The sequence below is a fragment of the Triticum dicoccoides genome, chromosome 1A (genome assembly GCF_002162155.2).
Source record: "Triticum dicoccoides isolate Atlit2015 ecotype Zavitan chromosome 1A, WEW_v2.0, whole genome shotgun sequence".
In the NCBI taxonomy this organism is placed as follows: Eukaryota; Viridiplantae; Streptophyta; class Magnoliopsida; order Poales; family Poaceae; genus Triticum; species Triticum dicoccoides.
The window spans coordinates 522,817,971-522,836,457 of NC_041380.1; the positions used below are offsets into that span (position 1 = coordinate 522,817,971).

Below are 18,487 nucleotides of genomic sequence, written 5' to 3' on the forward strand. Positions count from 1 at the left end.
TGCCTCGTCATCGCTAGACGCCCAGGAGCCGCCCCTGCCCGCCCCGCCCGCCCAGCGCTCGGCGCTACTGCGCTTCCCTAGCGCCCCTGCAACCGCCCAGTCCGCCCTCCACCGATTCCGGCACTCGGCCGGCAGTAAGCCTTGAGCTCGATTTGAGGACTGAAGGTAAGTTGTCCACTGTGGCACTGCCCATTCCCCAATTTCTGATTTAGGGTTTGCTCTTTGCGGATGATGTGGTGCTAGTTGACGATAGTCGGACGGGGGTAAATAGGAAGTTAGAGTTATGGAGACAAACCTTGGAATCGAAAGGGTTTAGGCTTAGTAGAACTAAAACCGAGTACATGATGTGCGGTTTTAGTACTACTAGCTGTGAGGAGGAGGAGGTTAGCCTTGATGGCCAGGTGGTACCTCGGAAGGACACCTTTCGGTATTTGGGGTCAATGTTGCAGGAGGATGGGGGTATTGATGAAGATGTGAATCATCGAATCAAAGCCGGATGGATGAAGTGGCGCCAAGCTTCTGGCATTCTCTGTGACAAGAGAGTGCCACAAAAGCTAAAAGGCAAGTTCTACAGGACGGCGGTTCGACCCGCAATGTTGTATGGCGCGGAGTGTTGGCCGACTAAAAGGCGACATGTTCAACAGTTAGGTGTGGCGGAGATGCGTATGTTGAGATGGATGTGTGGCCACACGAGGAAGGATCGAGTCCGGAATGATGATATACGAGATAGAGTTGGGGTAGCACCAATTGAGGAGAAGCTTGTCCAACATCGTTTGAGATGGTTTGGGCATATTCAGCGCAGGCCTCCAGAAGCTCCAGTGCATAGCGGACGGCTAAAGCGTGCGGAGAATGTCAAGAGAGGGCGGGGTCGACCGATTTTGACATGGGAGGAGTCCGTTAAGAGAGACCTGAAGGATTGGAGTATCGACAAAGAGCTAGCTATGGACAGGGGTGCGTGGAAGCTTGCTATCCATGTGCCAGAGCCATGAGTTGGTTGCGAGATCTTATGGGTTTCACCTCTAGCCTACCCCAACTTGTTTGGGACTAAAGGCTTTGTTGTTGTTGTTCTTTGCTGTCTATTGCATTAATCAGGTGGAAGAGTCAAGTCTATTGTTGCGTTAACTGAACAACAGGACTTGCTATCCAGTACATGCACACACAGTCCTGTGAATACATACACATAATTTTGCTACCCAATACATGAACACCTGATTAGTGACAAATTAATGACTTGTCTGATTGTTTGCCACTCTAACATGTTACTCTAACAATGCCACTCTTTACAAATTAACAATGCCACACAGTCTTTCTTGAACTTCTCAAGGTATGTATTATGTAGGCTTCTCTTACGCAATTGAGAATTTTAGTACTCCCTCCGTCCGGAATTACTTGTCCACAAATGGATAAAAGTAAATGTATCCAGAACTAAAATATGTCTAGATACATCCATTTCTATGACAAGTATTTCCGGACGGAGGGAGTATGTCTGTAAGACCATATTGATCTATTTCTATCTGCTATTGGTAAATTAATTAGAACGTTGGCATGTCATATTCGTTGTCAAAAGAAAAAGTTGGACCACCCTGCTCGTTAGGGCCCCTTTATTGTTTATGTGACAATGTACGAGACTTGACTTATGTGATTAATTTAGTAGGATAGCAAAATTTGATTATTGGCTAGCACACAGGTTTGATTTTGACCTGCAAAAACTGAGATGCAGAGTAAATCACATTCATTGAGATTTACTGACCCGATACAAGAAATGGGTGGAAAGATAATACAAAGAATGAGAATTAGGAGAAGACAATACAGTAATGGTCCTTCTGAATCGTCCTTGTTGAGAGAGACTTGAGACAATTTGATGGACCAAATGCATATGTGAATGGTATCGTTGATGTTGGACCTTGCTGGACTTTCTTCTTTCGATTTGTGAATTGTTGATCAGTGCATGCCTATATTATCTTGTAGTATATGGTAATGTATTGCTAGTTCTTTAGCAAAGGTCATGTCATATGTTTCTTGCACCGAGCCTTGACCAGCTTGCGTGCTTCACGAGCTTGGCCGGAGGCTTGGGCCTGGCTTGTTGTATCTTTGAGCCCTGAGCTTTCTGTCCAGCCCTAGTTGTGTTGTAATATTTGGAAATTTCAAACATTTTTAGTTAACTCTAATGTTGTGAGACTTGATTAAGCTATTCATATTGCTCTTCTGGTCAATTTCTTATTACTGTGTTATGTCGGTTTTTTTGTAGGTGGCCCACTGGATTATTTGTTTCTAGCTCAGCCACTGCCTCAGAATAGTTTAGGACCTGAGAAGTCCTTTACTCCATTGGGCAAAACAATGGAGGACTGTGCAGCCACCCCTGTTCGCCGCCCTGCCGACCCCTCTTCCCCATCCCCAACCCCATCTCCCTTATCTCTGCGCCAGTGGCGCCCAGCGGCGCAGCGCAACCTGCGCAACCAGTGGTCGCGCCTGCTTGCCGCCAAGACCCGGTGGCTGGCCGCCGCCGCCAGCGGCCGCTCCCATGCCGCCACGCTCGTCAACGCCTACCTCTCCCGCAGGTCGCCCCCTCTCTGGCTCTGTGTTTCGGCGACGCTTGAGTTTTTGAGATTTTATTAACTAGTTACTGACTGCGCCTTGTGCTTGTCATTTTGTCAGTTACATGCCAGGGATGGATTTGGGGGTGCTCAAGGGCATGCCCAGGATCCGCGACAGGGCGAGCGCCAAATTGACCCACAAGGAGGTAGCTACGCTGTCGCCAGGAACTCAGCCAATCCTCCTCAGCAGCATGGTTTAATTTTCTTGTTCATCCCCTCATTTTCATGTCCCTTGCTTGGTTCAGGTGCAATGCCGCGAGATGCTTCTATCAGCCTACAAGGAGATGGTAATGCTTCATACAAAGCCCATGCTTGTTCATGTCATTTTAGCCGGGACCCTGTAAGCCATTAATGGTTGTTTGACTTTTGGTGCTCTTCCTATTTCTTGGTAATAGGTCTGTGCCATGTCCGACTTGGTTAAAGCTTCTCATGCCATGCGGTGTTTCTCCAAAGTATCTTCTGGTAGCCCACTAGTCCGATTTACTGATCGGCAGGATGATTTGAATGATTTAGGGGATGGTGGAGGAGCTCCAGTATACAGATGGATCTCCATGTTAGAATTTGGTGGGTTACTCGCATTTTTTTATGCAAAACTGGATTAAGTTCCGTAATCTTTATTTCCCCTTCCCACGTGACATTACTTGCTTTTAAGAGATTCAGAAATTTTTATTCTGAAAGACGTACTAGGATTCGGATAGACAGATGAACTTTCTTTTCATTTGTGTTTGGCATGACAGAAATGCATTCTTGGAATCAATTTTGTGTAGTTTGGGAAATAGCTCCAACTTAGTCAGAAAATCAAGTGAATTTTATATAGTTAGTAAATAATTTGCAAGTTATTCAGTGTAGCACTGCCACATTAGATCAAGTTGACTGAATAAATATCTGGTTTCTTATATCCAAAGTGATTTGTCTGTAATTTCTTTCTAAAATAGCTACTCAAGATCAGATCTTTCTGATCCAGCAAGATACGGCTAATATATTGATTTGTTGTTATTCATGACTTGATCTCAGAAAACCTCGCCAAAGAGCTTGTTGAGATGTTTGTTTCAGAGCTACGATTGAAGGTATGCCATCACACAATTCTGCTATGTTTTAGCTTGTGCACTTAGAAATCGCATTTTTTTACATCCCTGTTTCTCCTGAACTTTTGGAAAAATCCTGACAGTGGAAATCATTTTTAATGTAGAGACTGATTGTCTTGGACCTCCTGTCAATTAACTTAAAAGAAGGTGCAGATCCTTCATTAGAATGGTCAGATGAGTTATATGACGGGGAATTCAATGAATTTCAGAGGATTGGCCTGGGGTCTGGAGACAGCTTCCCACTACCTGAGAATTGGAAGGCTGATGTCTTACAGGCACAGCGACCTGGACATACCCCATCCCATGAGGTTTTACAGGTGTTGATCCAATTTTTGCAATAGCTTTGCATTTATTCCCTTAGAAATCAACTGTCTCTGTCCTGATGTTTAGATCTTTTAATTGTTTGTTTGGTAGACATAGCATTGTGTTGGCTCATTGTAAATAAAGGATGAGAGCACCATCTTTGGATTAGATCAAATGTGTTGTGCTCATTGCAGCATGCTTTCTAACAAGGGTTGTGTCTTTTCAATTATTATTTTACAGGTTTATTTAACCTCTTGGCTTGCTAATGTGAACATCAAGACGAGTAGGTAATTGCTCCATCTGCTTTAGCTTTGGATTTTACAAACTAGTATAAGGATACCTGAATTTCGAAATTAAGCTGTATCATATACTCCCTCCGTTCCAAATTACTCGTCGTGGTTTTAGTTCAAATTGAACTAAAACCACGACGAGTAATTTGGAACGGAGGGAGTACTAGTTTTGTTGATAGTGTGATAGTATTGATCTCTTGATTTTATTTTCAGAATTGACGAAATATTTGAGCTTGTTGAGGAAGAGATGCAGATCAAATTGCGTTGAAGATTTCGACTCATAGAATTTAAGTGGGAACCATTCGGGAATGTTCAGGGGTTCTTTTTCATTAACGGAAGTGATTTAGGCTATTTAGCCAGTGTGATCTGCCCTAAGAAAGAGGGCTCATATATAATACTTCTCAAATGCATTACTGTTAGCTTGAATACAGTTTGTGTAACAAGGCTGAGCCACGAGCCCACCGGCTCCTCAAAATCCAGAATGTCTTGCCTTGCCCCTGTGGTTGGCGTTCCATGGAGTACGTAGTAGCTGAAAACAGCCTGACACTGGACTCTGCTTCTAGTGCTGATTTCAGGATCTGCTGGGAAGACGTGGGAGAGAAATCAAGCACAGTGTGGGCGAGTATCTGAGTTTCTCCATGTTCTCGTGGAAGTTATATATGACAGGGAATCTCCCTGGCCTTGTTTTGGGTGGTGCCGCCTCGCCCGTTTCCAGCAGCACTCTTCTTCTCCGGCCACAAATTCGAAGCTAAAGAAAATGCCATTGCCATGGAGGAGCAATTCACTAGTGCTCGCCCAAGGTTCGATGCTAGTAGTAGACAGGAGGAGCCCAGCTTATTATTGGCAGTAGCATATATCATGATTGGCTGGAAGGAAGAGAGCAGAGGAGTCAGGAGGAGGACCCCGGAGCTCTGTTGAACGTGCCCATGCATGCTGCCCCGGACAAACGAAACGATCCAGGAGCTTTGTCTGCCGCATGCCCTTGCCCTTGCCCTTGCCCTGTTCCATTCCACTCCATTTAAAGAGGGAGATGGAAAAAGAAACTGAACGTCCACATGAGATATCACGTCCCTGTTCCCGGGCGGGACACTGGTCAACCATGTGGCTCCTGCAGTGCCTCTCTGAATTAAAAGAGGTAATAGCACCCCAGGTACCCTAACTTGCATAAGATGTGATATTTTAGTCCTAAACTTGCAAAACTCAATCCCATTATACCCTAACTTACACCTCATGTGATGTTTTAGTCCCAGGCCAATCAGAGGACGACAATTGGTAGCCAGGTGGCTGGTCCGGTCAGCACATACACTTTTGCAAAAAAACCCTGCCTTTTCCTCTAATTAACCCGTACTTTTGTGCAGCCAGTGCAAGTTACCCCAAGAAAGCCATCAGCCAAGGCTTTTTCCCGGTTTTCTGCGTCACCGCCGCGGCCGTGCCCCCCGGCGTGCACAGCTCCGGCGCCAGGTACGACAGCGCCGACAGGGCGCCGCTGCGGAGCGCGCACGCCACGCTGCTGCCGAGCTTCCTTGACTGCGCCGTCTTGTGCGCGCCGGCAACGAGGCGGGTCAGGCCGAAGCCGGAGACGTGCGGACGAAGCTCGTCGTCGAGCAGGATCTTGGATGACTTGATGCAGCCATGCACGTACCGGCGAGAGCTGCACTCGTGCAGGTATGCCAGTCCCCTCGCCGCGCCGTGAACGATGGACAGCCTCACCTACAACGGTAATGGAGTTGGCGAAGCCGTCGGGCCTGTTAGTATAATCTTGAGTTTGAGTTAGATGCAAAGCTAGTCCACATGCAATTAGTGCTACGTGCATGAGTCCGGCTGCTAGCCGTTACCTAGTAGCTAGTACATGTACGAGTACTAGTCCAAGTCGTGTCAAAGTCTGAGTCATAAATTAGGCTAGTGTTGTAGTCCAAGTCGTGTCAAAGTCTGAGTCATAAACTAGGCTAGTGTTGTATCCGTGCAACACTAGGGCCTTGTTTGGATAAGTAGTTTTCGCAGAACTAGTTTTCCGTGAACCTATATAACCGTGTAACAGACTTAACCATGTTTGGGCCCCGCAGTAAAAACGTGAATTAGCAAGATTCAGTTTCCACAAAGCCAGGAATATGCGTTTTATGAAAAACTACTAATACATGTTTTTATGAAAACACGATTATACGGATACTCATCGCAACTGATATTCGCCGACTCGACGAACGAAAGCAGCAGCGGAAGCGAGCTGAGTCGGCAAGTTGAAACCGCCACCGTCCATGCGTGCCAAGTCGCCGAGGGAAGCGGCCGCCGCCGTCCATGCGTGCCAAGTCGTCGAGGGAAGTGGCCACCGCCGAGCGCACACGCCGAGTTGTCGACTGGAAGCCGCCGTCGCCGTCTTCACGCCGAGTTTTGGAGTCGCCGAGGGAGGCCACACGGCCGCGGCCATCGCACCGAGTCGTCAAGTAGAAGCCGCATGGCCGCTATCAGTATTTTCTCAGTTCCACCGGCGACGATGTCGCGTCGCTGAGACTGGTTTTCTACGCACCGACGATGTTGCCGAGCTGCGCATTCGAGCGCCTCCACTCCATGGCCTCATCAGTGTTCTCTCTCGTTCATTGTTGTGCCACCCGTCGAGCTGCAGCGGGCGGCGCTACTCTGTCCCGAGCCTCCACCAAGTGATGAACACCAGCCACGGAATACGACGAGGAATCCCGCTGGACGCTACCATCTCTTCTGCGGATGCAAGGCTGTGGCCGCGTCTCCGTGCTCGGTAGTGGCAACATAGGCAATGGGTGCAGCCTCGGCCTCAAAGGCACGGCGCCGGCGCCACCCGGACTCAGTGCCATCGCCGTCGTTGGGCTCACTGAGACGGCGGCGGCTACGTCGGTGCCGCGGCCGGGGACGACCCTGTACACGATGCCGCCATCCAGCTGCCAGTCTGATCTGCTTGTTCATCTCCGACACAGCTGCGATGAAGGCGGCGGTGTCGGCAACATCATCAACAAGAACAGAATCATATGTACTGGTGGCAACTTCATTGGAGTCTGGACATGGCAATGATCTCTTGCCATGGCTCATTCTGCTTTTCAAGTCGCCAACCATCATGCTGTAGCAGGCATGTACATGCTCCTGATCAATGTAACAGACAAAGGTTGTTCAAACCCAATGCTCATTTCATCATCCAAATGAAACATTACTATGATCAAAGTGATGCAAATGAGTTATTTATTTAGTTTGTGCAAGAAACCTTCTCAATGGGGCATGATGGAGATAGATTGTCCATCTTGGACTCCAGTGCTTCTTTGGTCAGTAGAGCTTCATAGGATGCAGTCAAGATTGCAGCTGCAGCCACAGTAGATGGCCTGTAATCCAGCACACTGCCGGTTGCATGAACACAGCGCAAATCAATCAGACAAAATGCAAGAAAGTTCGCAAGATTTCTTTTCAGAAGGTGTGCAGGACGAAGATGAACCTTCGGCTGTGGCAAAGATGGAGCCGATGGACTTGAGGGCGACGCGGGCGGGGTCATGCCCGCCGCCGCCGCGGCCGTCGTGCCGGTCGAGCCGGGAGGAGAAGCAAGGGAGGTAGTCGAACGGCGTAACGGCGGCCATGCGCCAACCGAGCGTGGACAGCACGAGCAGCTCCATCCGGCGGACGGAGGCGGAGCAGAACTCGTAGCCGCCGCCGGCGTCGAGCTCCGACAGCGCCGGCGCGCAGTACTCCTCCATCTTGGCCGCCACGGAGACGCAGGCCACGGACAGGAGGCGCGCCGCCCACGGCATGGCCGCCCTCTGCACGCACACAACCACATCATCCTCCCGTTCCTAAGAAGCAGAGAGGCTAAATTTGTTTTACGGCGGCGGTGCGGTGATTGATTACATCGACACGTCGCCGGAGGAAGAAGCGGTCGAAGTAGGCGATGGCCAGGTACGCCGTGCGGTGGCCGAACCCGAAGCAGCCCCGTGTCTGCAAATGCAAATCAGATGCCGGTTCCAAAGGCGTCAGTGACCGATCGATCGATGCTCGCACCAATAATCGTGAGAGCGAGGAGCTGAGTGAGTGCTCACTTCAAGGATCCATTTGACGGCGGCGAGGCGCGCCTGCCGGAACCAGTCCTCGGAAGCGGCCGACGAGCAGTCCTCCGGCACTGCCACTGCAGCACTAGCCCGGCAACGATGGCCGCCACCACAATGACGGCCAGAATCGGCACCGTGGGCGACGACCGACGCTTCGGCGGCCTTCCAACCTGCGCCGCTGCACCAGGGTTCATTCCACGGTTCGTCTGCGGGATTCTTCCCTCTCTCCGGCGCACTCGATCTCTTGAGCGGAAACCCGCAGAGCCTCGGGTTGTCGTCGAAGGCGGTGGGCCTGGTTGACGAGCGAGCCCACCTGCGGGATCACGCCGGCGAGGTCGTTCCCCCGGAGGTCAAGGCTGACAGCCACGGGAATGCCGCCGAACTCCGGCGGGATCCCGCAGACGAAATGGTTGTAGCTGAGGTTGATTAAAGAAAACGACAGGGGGGGTTCTGCAAAAGTGTGTGCGCTGACCGGGCCAGCCACCTGGCTGCAAATTGTGGAGCTGTGATTGGTCTGGGACTAAAACGTCACATGCAGTGCAAGTTGGGGTATGATAGGGTTACATTTTACATGTTTGGGACTAAATCATCACATTTCGTGCAAGTTAGGGTACCTGAGATGCTATTACCTCCTTCGAGAACTAGGTTTACCATCAAGGATGAGCTCCAGTTTCAGTACCCCACCACCGTGCACAATGTGGTGGAGGTAAGAAAGGCTGGGTACTACGCCTGCAACAGCTTCAGCCCCATCGCGACGTTCTTGACTGGCAACGATGTCATCCCACTTGCAACCATTGGGACATGGTACTTCATCTATGGCGTCCCAGGGTATTGCATCATCGGTATGAAGGTTCAAGTCAACGTGAAGTCGAAGGCATTGCGTCCAGTACAACGGTGCCGAGGGACGGGGAAGCGGCTCCGGTGCCGGTCCGAGACTGTATTAAGCTCGGCCACGATGGCTGGCATTGATCAGTCTACGGTGGCGTGGCTAGGTCTGGCTGTTGTCACGGCTGGTGTCGTGTTGTTATTTTAGTGACCGACAATTGGGGTGCTTTTTTCTTCTTGACGCATAGCACATGCTTATTTGTGTATTATAAATCATTTCTTTTGTTAAATGAAATTTCTTTCATTATAATTCGATTTCACTTATCTTCTTGCAAAACCAAACTATAATCATGGAATAAATAAAGGACAGTGCTTGGTGCCGGTCGGCCGGCCCAAATTTCGGTTGGCTGCGCACTAGCCGTCAGATGCAAGCTGCATAGGCCGTCTGATTTGGCTGCTCAGCTCCTCCCTCCCCACACCTCGCGCAGCCTCGCCCAACACCCTTCCCCTCGTGCAACTTTCCTGTGGCCCCCCGGGTAGCATCGCACCTCCAGTCGCCCCGGTACCTAGCACCACGCCACGCCGGTGAGATGCAGTATCAATAGCTTCCGCCGCACTAATGCTCGCAATTTACACTCGCACTAGTTCCAGCAAAAACTCTCTTTGGTTCCAACATTTGCATGCGCCGGTTCTAACATCTTGCCGGCAAACCGGTGCTCACCATCGCTGATTCCAACATCTACAGTCTCTGGTTCCAGCAAATGTGCAAGCCGGTTCCAACAAAAGCACTTCGCCTGTGGCTCGTCGGTTCCAGAAAAAATTCGCAGCTCGCGGTCACCACCGTCGTAGCTTCTCTGATGACTGCTTGCAACTTTTATGCCAATGGGTCCCAGCACCTCACCACGCTGCTAGAAGCATGCCGCCATTCAGCACCGTCGTAGCTCGTGGGAACCATGGTTGCATGGTCGCTGAGGTTTTGCAGCTTTTCTCCTGCCCTATTCCAACACATGTCAATTCCATAAAAAAAAGACTGGATGCAGCATCTATTGCCATCGGGTTCCTGGGATGCACCACAGCTGGTTCTAGTTTCCTCACTGACTAGTTCCAGCAAAAGCCATGGCCGGATGCAGCATTGCGGTGTCCCGTTGTAGCTTTTCTCTTTGGCGAGCGTAACTTTCCTCTGTCGTTTTTCTTTTAAGATGGCAGATTTATGATTTTATCTTAGCAGCTATAAAGGGCATTTACTTTTGCGTTATCATATTACAGAAAAGGGCTAAGAGATGAGTAACAAAAAGGATAATATTAGTATAAATACTTAAGGTGTACTTAGTGGTAGTGTTTGGACGTAAGTACCAAGTTGAAGCCAATGTGCCCAAGGTATAATTCCTCACTCAGGACCGCACAGATTACCCCTTGATATTTGGGCGCACTGCAAAATGTTGTGATTTTATTGTATAAAATGAAACAGGGGAACTCATACTAAAAAAACAAGAGCATCTCGAGGAGAAATGGTGGTGATAAAAAATTCTCCTTCCGATCCACAGTGTTGTGGTTTAGCCCAAATGTATAGTACATATATGACAACTCATTATTAGTGGAATTACCTTTCACTACCAAAAACTAGGACCAACAATAAATCCTCTTTGCCAAATATGATTTTAGCTATATACCCCTTCTTCGAAGTACCAGTGGGGGTTCAGAAAAGATTGGACTTCTATAGATCATGTTTTTCCTGGCAGAGTGATGAGTTAAAACAAAAACACAGACTTACTAAATGGGATATTATCTGTAGGCCAAAAGACCAATGTGGTCTTTGCATTGAAAATTTAGAGGTGAAGAACAAATGTCTTCTCAGCAAGTGGCTGTACAAGCTATCTGGAGAGACCGATGCCACATGGGCCCAGATCCTACGTAATAAGTACCTCCAGTCTAGAACCTTATCTCAGGTGATGGTCAGACCGACCGATTCGCTGTTTTGGAAAGGACTGATGAGAGTGAAATCAACCTTCTTCCAAAGGACAAAATTCACTGTTGGTAATGGTACTTCTACGAGATTCTGGGATGATACGTGGTTAGGCGAGACACCTCTAGCTCTCCAACATCCTTCTCTCTATAATATTGTTTAGCGTAGAGATGCTTATGTTGCAACAGTATTACAGTCCAACCCTCTAAATATTCAATTCAAGAGGACGTTAGCGGGAAACCGTTGGGAAGCCTGGCTCCATCTTATGAGAAGATTTATGGATGTTCACCTCTCTCAATAGCCACACAAGTTGCACTGGAAACAAACTCAGAATGGAGTGTTTTCAATGAAATCCATGTATTTGGATACTATCAATTCTGGCACTATCCCCCGTTCTATGCACATTTGGAAAGTCAAAATGCTCTTAAAAATTAAAGTGTTTATGTGGTTTGTTCACAAGCAAGTTATTCTAACTAAGCACAATTTGGCAAAACGTAACTGGACATGATCGCGAAGATGTAGTTTTTGCGAACATGATGAGTCTGTCAAACACCTCTTTCTTGATTGCCCAATGGCGAAAATTTTATGGCGGTCTATTCACAAGGCATTTAACATTACTCCTCTCAATACCATCCACACGTTATTCGGGACGTGGCTGGATGGAGTTGAGTCAGAAACCGAGAAACATATCCGTGTAGGAGTATGTGCTTTATTATGGGCTATATGGAACTACAGAAATGATTTGGTTTTTAACAGAACAACACATATTCATTTCTTACAGGTTATTTTTCAGGCCATTACACTCATCTGTATGTGGTCGCTACTCACTCCGACGGATGCCAGGGAGCGTATGGTTATCGGGTCTATCCGTTGGGAGATGATAGCACGGGCTATCTTCAACCGTTTGGATGGCGGTCATATAATAAGATAGGTGTTTAGTTTTCTATCTATCTTATTTCCGCTGATTGTGGCTATCTCGTTTTCATGCTTTTGCTCTTTGTGAGCCTTTTTGTTATTCAAGACTTGGAAACGTAGTTGAACTTTTTGCTTATTATTAAGATGGCCGCATGCATCACTTCGATGCAGAGGCCGGGGGATAACCTCCTTTTCGGAAAAAAAATAACGGCGATGCACCCTTACCCTGCCGATTATGCAACTTTTGAATCTGGTCAACACAATTATCAACAGTGAATTTCCGTAAATTTTGACAGTGGCATACATCTTAATTATTATTTTAGAAGAACCTTTATTAATTATATAATTATTTGACGTACCAATGTAGTACATGTGCGCACCAACACGTTCGCAATGTTTAATTAGAGAATATGTTGGATTAATTTATGTTCAGTACGCTCGTGCGGGCATCCGGATCGATCGAGGACAAGGTCTACTGATGGCTACTGATGATTTCCTAACTAAATGTTTGGACATGGTCTTTTGACAATGTCGTTACTAATCGTTTTCTCCCCACACCCGGTCTACTGACGGCTACCTATCTCATCTTCTCCATGGTTAGTGTTCTATTAAAGCTATGAAGCCAAGCATATATAATAATATCAGTTTCAGGAGCTAACGTGTACGATATCATTTTCATGTATTTTTGACGACCTACTCTATGTCACCTCGTCAACGTGCTTACACCCGATGATCCTTTAACACATCCATTGCCTATATATGTCGACACACTACAGACGTGGAGTTTCTACACCTGAGCTTATATGCTCCTACTATGAACAGTAACATAAATAAAATACAAAAACATTTTAAAATTTTTTGAATTGTTTTTGTGGCATACTTTAAGAAATGTTTGTTGTGCATGCAAAATTTCGTCATGAAATGACATTGGTGGAAGGCATGGTAAAAAAACAAAATCGATACTCTGAAAATGTTACTTTCAAACGCATTTTGGAGTTTTGATTTTGTTTTTTTTGCGATGACCTCCACCAATGTGATTTCGTGATAAAATTTTGCATGCACAACAAACATTTCTTAAAGTATGCCACAAAAAAATTTCAGATTTTTTGAAATGTTTTTCTATTTTATTTATTTTACTGTTCATAGGAGGAGCATATGAGCTCAGGTGTAGAAAGGTACTTTCGGACACACTAGTATCAATGATCTCACAACACCAATCATCATGCAGCCATTTCTCTCTTTAGCTTCCTTGGAGCTTGTGATCATTAGTTGATCACACAGCATAACCAATTTTCTCTCTAGCACAAACTTCCATCCCCCAACATATTTCGAGTTACTACTAAGTCAGCTAGCTAGTAGATCCATATTTAATCCATGGGGACCAAAGCTCTTATTCTAATCACCGTGACCGTGACCATGCTTGGGACGGCCCTCAGCGCCAGCCACACCGTGGGCGCGTTGGACGGGTCGTGGGACCTTCAGACCAACTACTCCCAGTGGGTTTCGAGAATTAGGTTCATCAAGGGCGATGAGCTCAAGTTCCAGTACTCCGCCGTCGTGCACAACGTGGTGGAGGTGAGCAAGATGGGATATGACTCCTGCAACGGCTCCAACCCCATAGAGACTTTCCCGACCGGTAACAATGTTGTTCCGCTTGCTACCATCGGGACCCGGTATTTCATCTGCGGCGTCTCCAGGCACTACGACGCCGGCATGAAGGTCGAGGTCAATGTCAAGTCGAAAGAAGTGCGGACTGTGCAGCGGTGCCAACGGACAGGGAATCGACGTCGCTGCCAGTCCGAGACAGTATTAAGCTCAGCTGCGGCGGCTGGCGTTGATCAGTCTACTATGGCCCGGCTCGGTCTGATAGTTGTTGCGGCCGGTCTTACGTTGTTCTTTTAGAGTGAACGATGATTGTGGTCCTTTTTTTCCTTGATAGGTTGTAGCATGGTCCCTTTGTGTATTAAATTCAATTCCTTTGTTAAATGTAATTGCATTCATTATAATTGGATTCAACATATCTTGTTGCAAAAACCCAAATAATAACCAAGCGTGTAACCATGGAATAAATTTATCAAAGATATGTTGAGTGCAATGACATTACATCCATCCATTTGTTGGGGAACGCAGTATTTCAAAAAAATTCCTACGATCACGCAAGATCTATCTAGGAGATGCATAACAACGAGAGGGGATAGTTTGTCTACATACCCTCGTAGACCAAAAGCAGAAGCGTTTAATAACGCGGTTGATGTAGTTGAACGTCTCCGTGATCCAACCAATCCAAGTACCGAACGCACGGCACCTCCACGATCAACACACGTTCAGCTCGATGACGTCCCTCGATCTCTTGATCTAGCTGAGGCCGAGGGAGAGTTTTGTCAGCACGACGGCATAGTGACGGTGATGATGTAGTTACCGACGCAGGGCTTCACGTAAGCACTACAACGATATGACCGAGGTGTGTAACTATGGAGGGGGGCACCGCACACGGCTAAAATATCAACTTATGTGTTCTAGGGTGCCCCCTCCCCACGTATATAAAGGAGGGAGGAGGGGAGGGCTGGCCGGCCCCTAGGGCGCGCCCAAGAGGGGAGTCCTACTGGGACTCCTAGTCCTAGTAGGATTCCACCAAAAGGGAGAGAGGGGGAAGGAAGGAGAGGGAGAGGGAGTAGGAAAGGGGGCGCCGCCTCCCCTTCCCTTGTCCAATTCGGACTGCTAAGGGGAGGGGGGTGGAGGGGGCACCGCCTGCCCTGGCGGCCTTCCTCTCTCTCCAATAAGGTCCATGGTGTCCCATTAGTTCCCCCGGGGGGTTTCGGTAACCCCTCCGGCACTCTGTTTTTACCTGAAACTATCCAGAACACTTCCGGTGTCTGAATAACATGGTTCAATATATCAATCTTTATGTCTCGACCATTTTAAGACTCCTCGTCATGTCTGTGATCTCATTCGGGACTCCGAACAAACTTCGGTACATCAAATCACATAACTCATAATACAAATCGTCATCGAACGTTAAGCGCGCGGACCCTACGGGTTTGAGAACTATGTAGACAAGACCGAGACACATCTCCGGTCAATAACCAATAGCGGAACCTGGATGCTCATATTGGCTCCTACATATTCTACGAAGATCTTTATCGGTCAAACCGCATAACAACATACGTTGTTCCCTTTGTCAAGGTATGTTACTTGCCCGAGATTCGATCGTCGGTATCAACCTAGTTCAATCTCGTTACCGGCAAGTCTCTTTACTCGTTCCGTAATGCATCATCCCGTGGCTAACTCATTAGACACATTGCTTACAAGGCTCATAGTGATGTGCATTACCGAGAGGGCCCAGAGATACCTCTCCGATACACGGAGTGAAAAATCCTAATCTCGATCTATGGCAACTCAACAAACACCATTGGAGACACCCGTAGAGCATCTTTATAATCACCCAGTTACGTTGTGACGTTTGATAGCACACAAGGTGTTCCTCCGGTATTCGGGAGTTGCATAATCTCATAGTCAGAGGAACATGTATAAGTTATGAAGAAAGCAATAGCAGAAAAACTAAACGATCATTATGCTAAGCTAACAGATGGGTCTTGTCCATCACATCATTCTCTAATGATGTGATCCCGTTCATCAAATGACAACACATGTCTATGGCTAGGAAACTTAACCATCTTTGATTAATGAGCTAGTTAAGTAGAGGCCTACTAGGGATACTCTATTTGTCCATGTATTCACACATGTACTAAGTTTCCGGTTAATACAATTCTAGCATGAATAATAAACATTTATCATGATATAAGGAAATATAAATAACAACTTTATTATTGCCTCTAGGGCATATTTCCTTCACCATTACATACAACAGAAGTTCATGCAAAGCTAAATTCGGCTAGTTAAGTAACATGATTTTTAAGGCGAACCAGTGGGGTAAACACCCACTGCAACATTTTATATTATTGGGCAGTGTATGTATACACTAGTTTGAGATGAGCCTAAAAAGAAGATAAATGAAGAAAACAAAGCCTAACTAACTTAGCCAAAAAAAGCAGAAACGGAAATTACAAGACTTCAGCTCGCCAAGCTTTGAAAGCGTTGCCATATTTTGTTTTCATCTTGTGTCCCCAAATCTGCTCGGCAAGAAACATAAATTACAAGAGTTCAGCTCGCCAAGCCCTTGTTCATCATGTTACCATCAAGCTAAAATCATTAGCTCATGACCCCATACCCGAGATCCGCCGGATTTAACCCCAACACGGGCTACATGGCTTAGCTCTCCGGCGAGCGACATCGTGGCGGGTGTTGACGGTGTACCTTGGCCATGTGGGTGGCGAGGTGCACGGTGATGGGTGATCTTGGCATAGCAGACGACTTCGATGAAGCTTTGCCCTGATCTGGATCTGGTGCTGACATTCCGTCATGGTGGGGTCCCCATTAGAGTTTCCTTGATGTGGTAGGAGCTGTGGTCGAGCGAAAGCTTTGCGCTCCGGCGCCGGCTGCGACAAGGCCTGCCGGTATTGTATTCATCTTGGGGCGTCGCCTTGGACCTCTTCTTGCCGTCCAACTCTCAGGGTGAAACCTTTCTTAGCTTCGGCTGATGCGGCGGCGGCGACGCTTTGTGACGTTACCCTCTTGGGGCGTCGCCGGTGAAGGTGGTCTTCCTCTTGCACGGTGGTTGGTTTCATGTGCTTCTTCTTGACTGCTAGTTCGAAGCGTTTAGGTGCACTTAGTGCGCTTTTAGCGTTCTTGGCTAGTATTACCGATTTTCTTTAGACCAGCTATGATGTTCTCTGCAATGTCTTGTATCGGGTCACTTTGTATCGGTTTGCTTGTTTATGCCCGAAAGCCTGTTTTGAGAGAACGATTCGTGAAATCAACTGTCCTTGATGGCTTATTACAACGGCGTGCATGGTGACCGATCTTGACCAAATCAGTCGACCAACGCCTATGACAGCCCTTCTTGTATCTGTTATCCTGCCTTCTATACAACAAAGCTATGATACTTAATTCTTATTAAAGCTATGGTACTTAACTTGTGTGCTCTTGAGAAAAGAAGATTACGTTTTATTTTTGAATTTTTACAGTGACATACATCTTAATAAATCAATTATCGTGCGGCAGGAATATGCACGCGCCCACGAATAGGCTCATAACTTTAATCAAAGATTGTGTTCTAATAATTAATGTTTAGCACGCTTGTGCACCGGATCGCTAGCAGCCTGAGGGTTTGCCGCCAGACCAAGTCTACTCTCGGCTACGAATCCCATCGTCATCATTATTAGATTATCATTGTATAATGGGTGAGCGAAGCATGCATGCACCAACATGTTTTAAATTCATCTGGGAGTACTAATATTCGTGCATCATAGACCTACCATACCTCACCTGCTCAACGCGCTTACACCTGATGATCCTATCTCGAATCAATCCATCGCCTATATATTTCGACACAGTGGCATCAACGATCTTACAACACATTCCTTCGGGCAGCCAATTCTCTTTGCAACTTCCTTGGATCCTATCAAATTTCTCTCTAGCGCTAACTTCTAGCTCTGATCTTTTCAGTTAGCTAGCTAGTCGATCGACATTTAATCATGGGGGCTAGAGTTCTTATCCCGATCACCGTGGCCGTGGCCATCCCCGGGAAGGTGCTCGGCGCCAGTCACATGGTGGGCGCGCCGGCCGGATCATGGGACCTGCAGACCAACTACACCATGTGGGCTTCGAGAACCAGGTTCACCATCGGCGATGAGCTGTAGTTTCAGTACTCCACCACCATGCACAATCTGGTGGAGGTGAGAAAGACTGGTACGACGCGTGCAATAGCTCCAGCCCCATCGTGACGTTCCTAACCGGCAACGATGTCGTCCCACTCGCATCCATTGGGACGCGGTACTTCATATGCAGCGTGCCAGGGCATTGCATCGCCGGTATGAAGGTTCAAGTCAACGTGAAGTCGAAGGCAGTGCAGACAGTACAACGGTGCCGAGGGACGGGGAAGCGACTCCGGTGCCGGTACGAGACTGTATTAAGCTCGGCCACGGCGGCTGGTATTGATCAGTCTGCGGTGGTGCGGCTAGGTCTGGCCATTGTCGCGGCTGGTCTCTTATTGTTCTTTTATTGACCGACGATTGTGGTGCTTTTTTCTTCTTGGCGTCTTGACGCGCCGCGCATGCTTATTTGTGTATTGTAAATCAGTTCTTTTGTTAAATGTAATTTTTTCCATTATAATTAGATTTAACATATCTTCTTGCAAAACCGAACTATAATCAAGTGTTTATAACCATGGAATAAATAAAGGGCAGTGCTAGGTGCCGTTCAGCCGGTCCAATTTTTGGTGGGCCATGCACTAGTTGTCAGATGCAAGCTGCGTAGGCCGGCTGATTCGGCTGCTCAGCTCCTTCCTTCCCACACCTTGCGCAGCCTTGCCCAACACCCTTCCCCTCGCGTAGCTTGCCAG

At 47.5% G+C, this 18,487-nt stretch overlaps 1 protein-coding gene and 1 pseudogene across 1 annotated transcript; both read left to right on the forward strand.

Annotated features, from left to right (window-relative positions):
* Nucleotides 1–36: 36 nt before the first annotated feature.
* On the forward strand, nucleotides 37–9,357 carry LOC119285464 (annotated as a pseudogene).
* A 4,044-nt stretch (nucleotides 9,358–13,401) lies between these two features.
* LOC119285471 (uclacyanin 1-like) lies at nucleotides 13,402–13,929 on the forward strand. Its single transcript, XM_037564754.1, has one exon. The coding sequence runs from the start codon at nucleotides 13,402–13,404 to the stop codon at nucleotides 13,927–13,929; it is 528 nt and encodes a 175-aa protein (XP_037420651.1).
* Nucleotides 13,930–18,487: the final 4,558 nt, after the last annotated feature.

Bases quoted from the DNA above. Each gene is read 5' to 3' on its own strand.
- LOC119285471 (XM_037564754.1), top strand. From the start codon at position 13,402: ATGGGGACCAAAGCTCTTATTCTAATCACCGTGACCGTGACCATGCTT.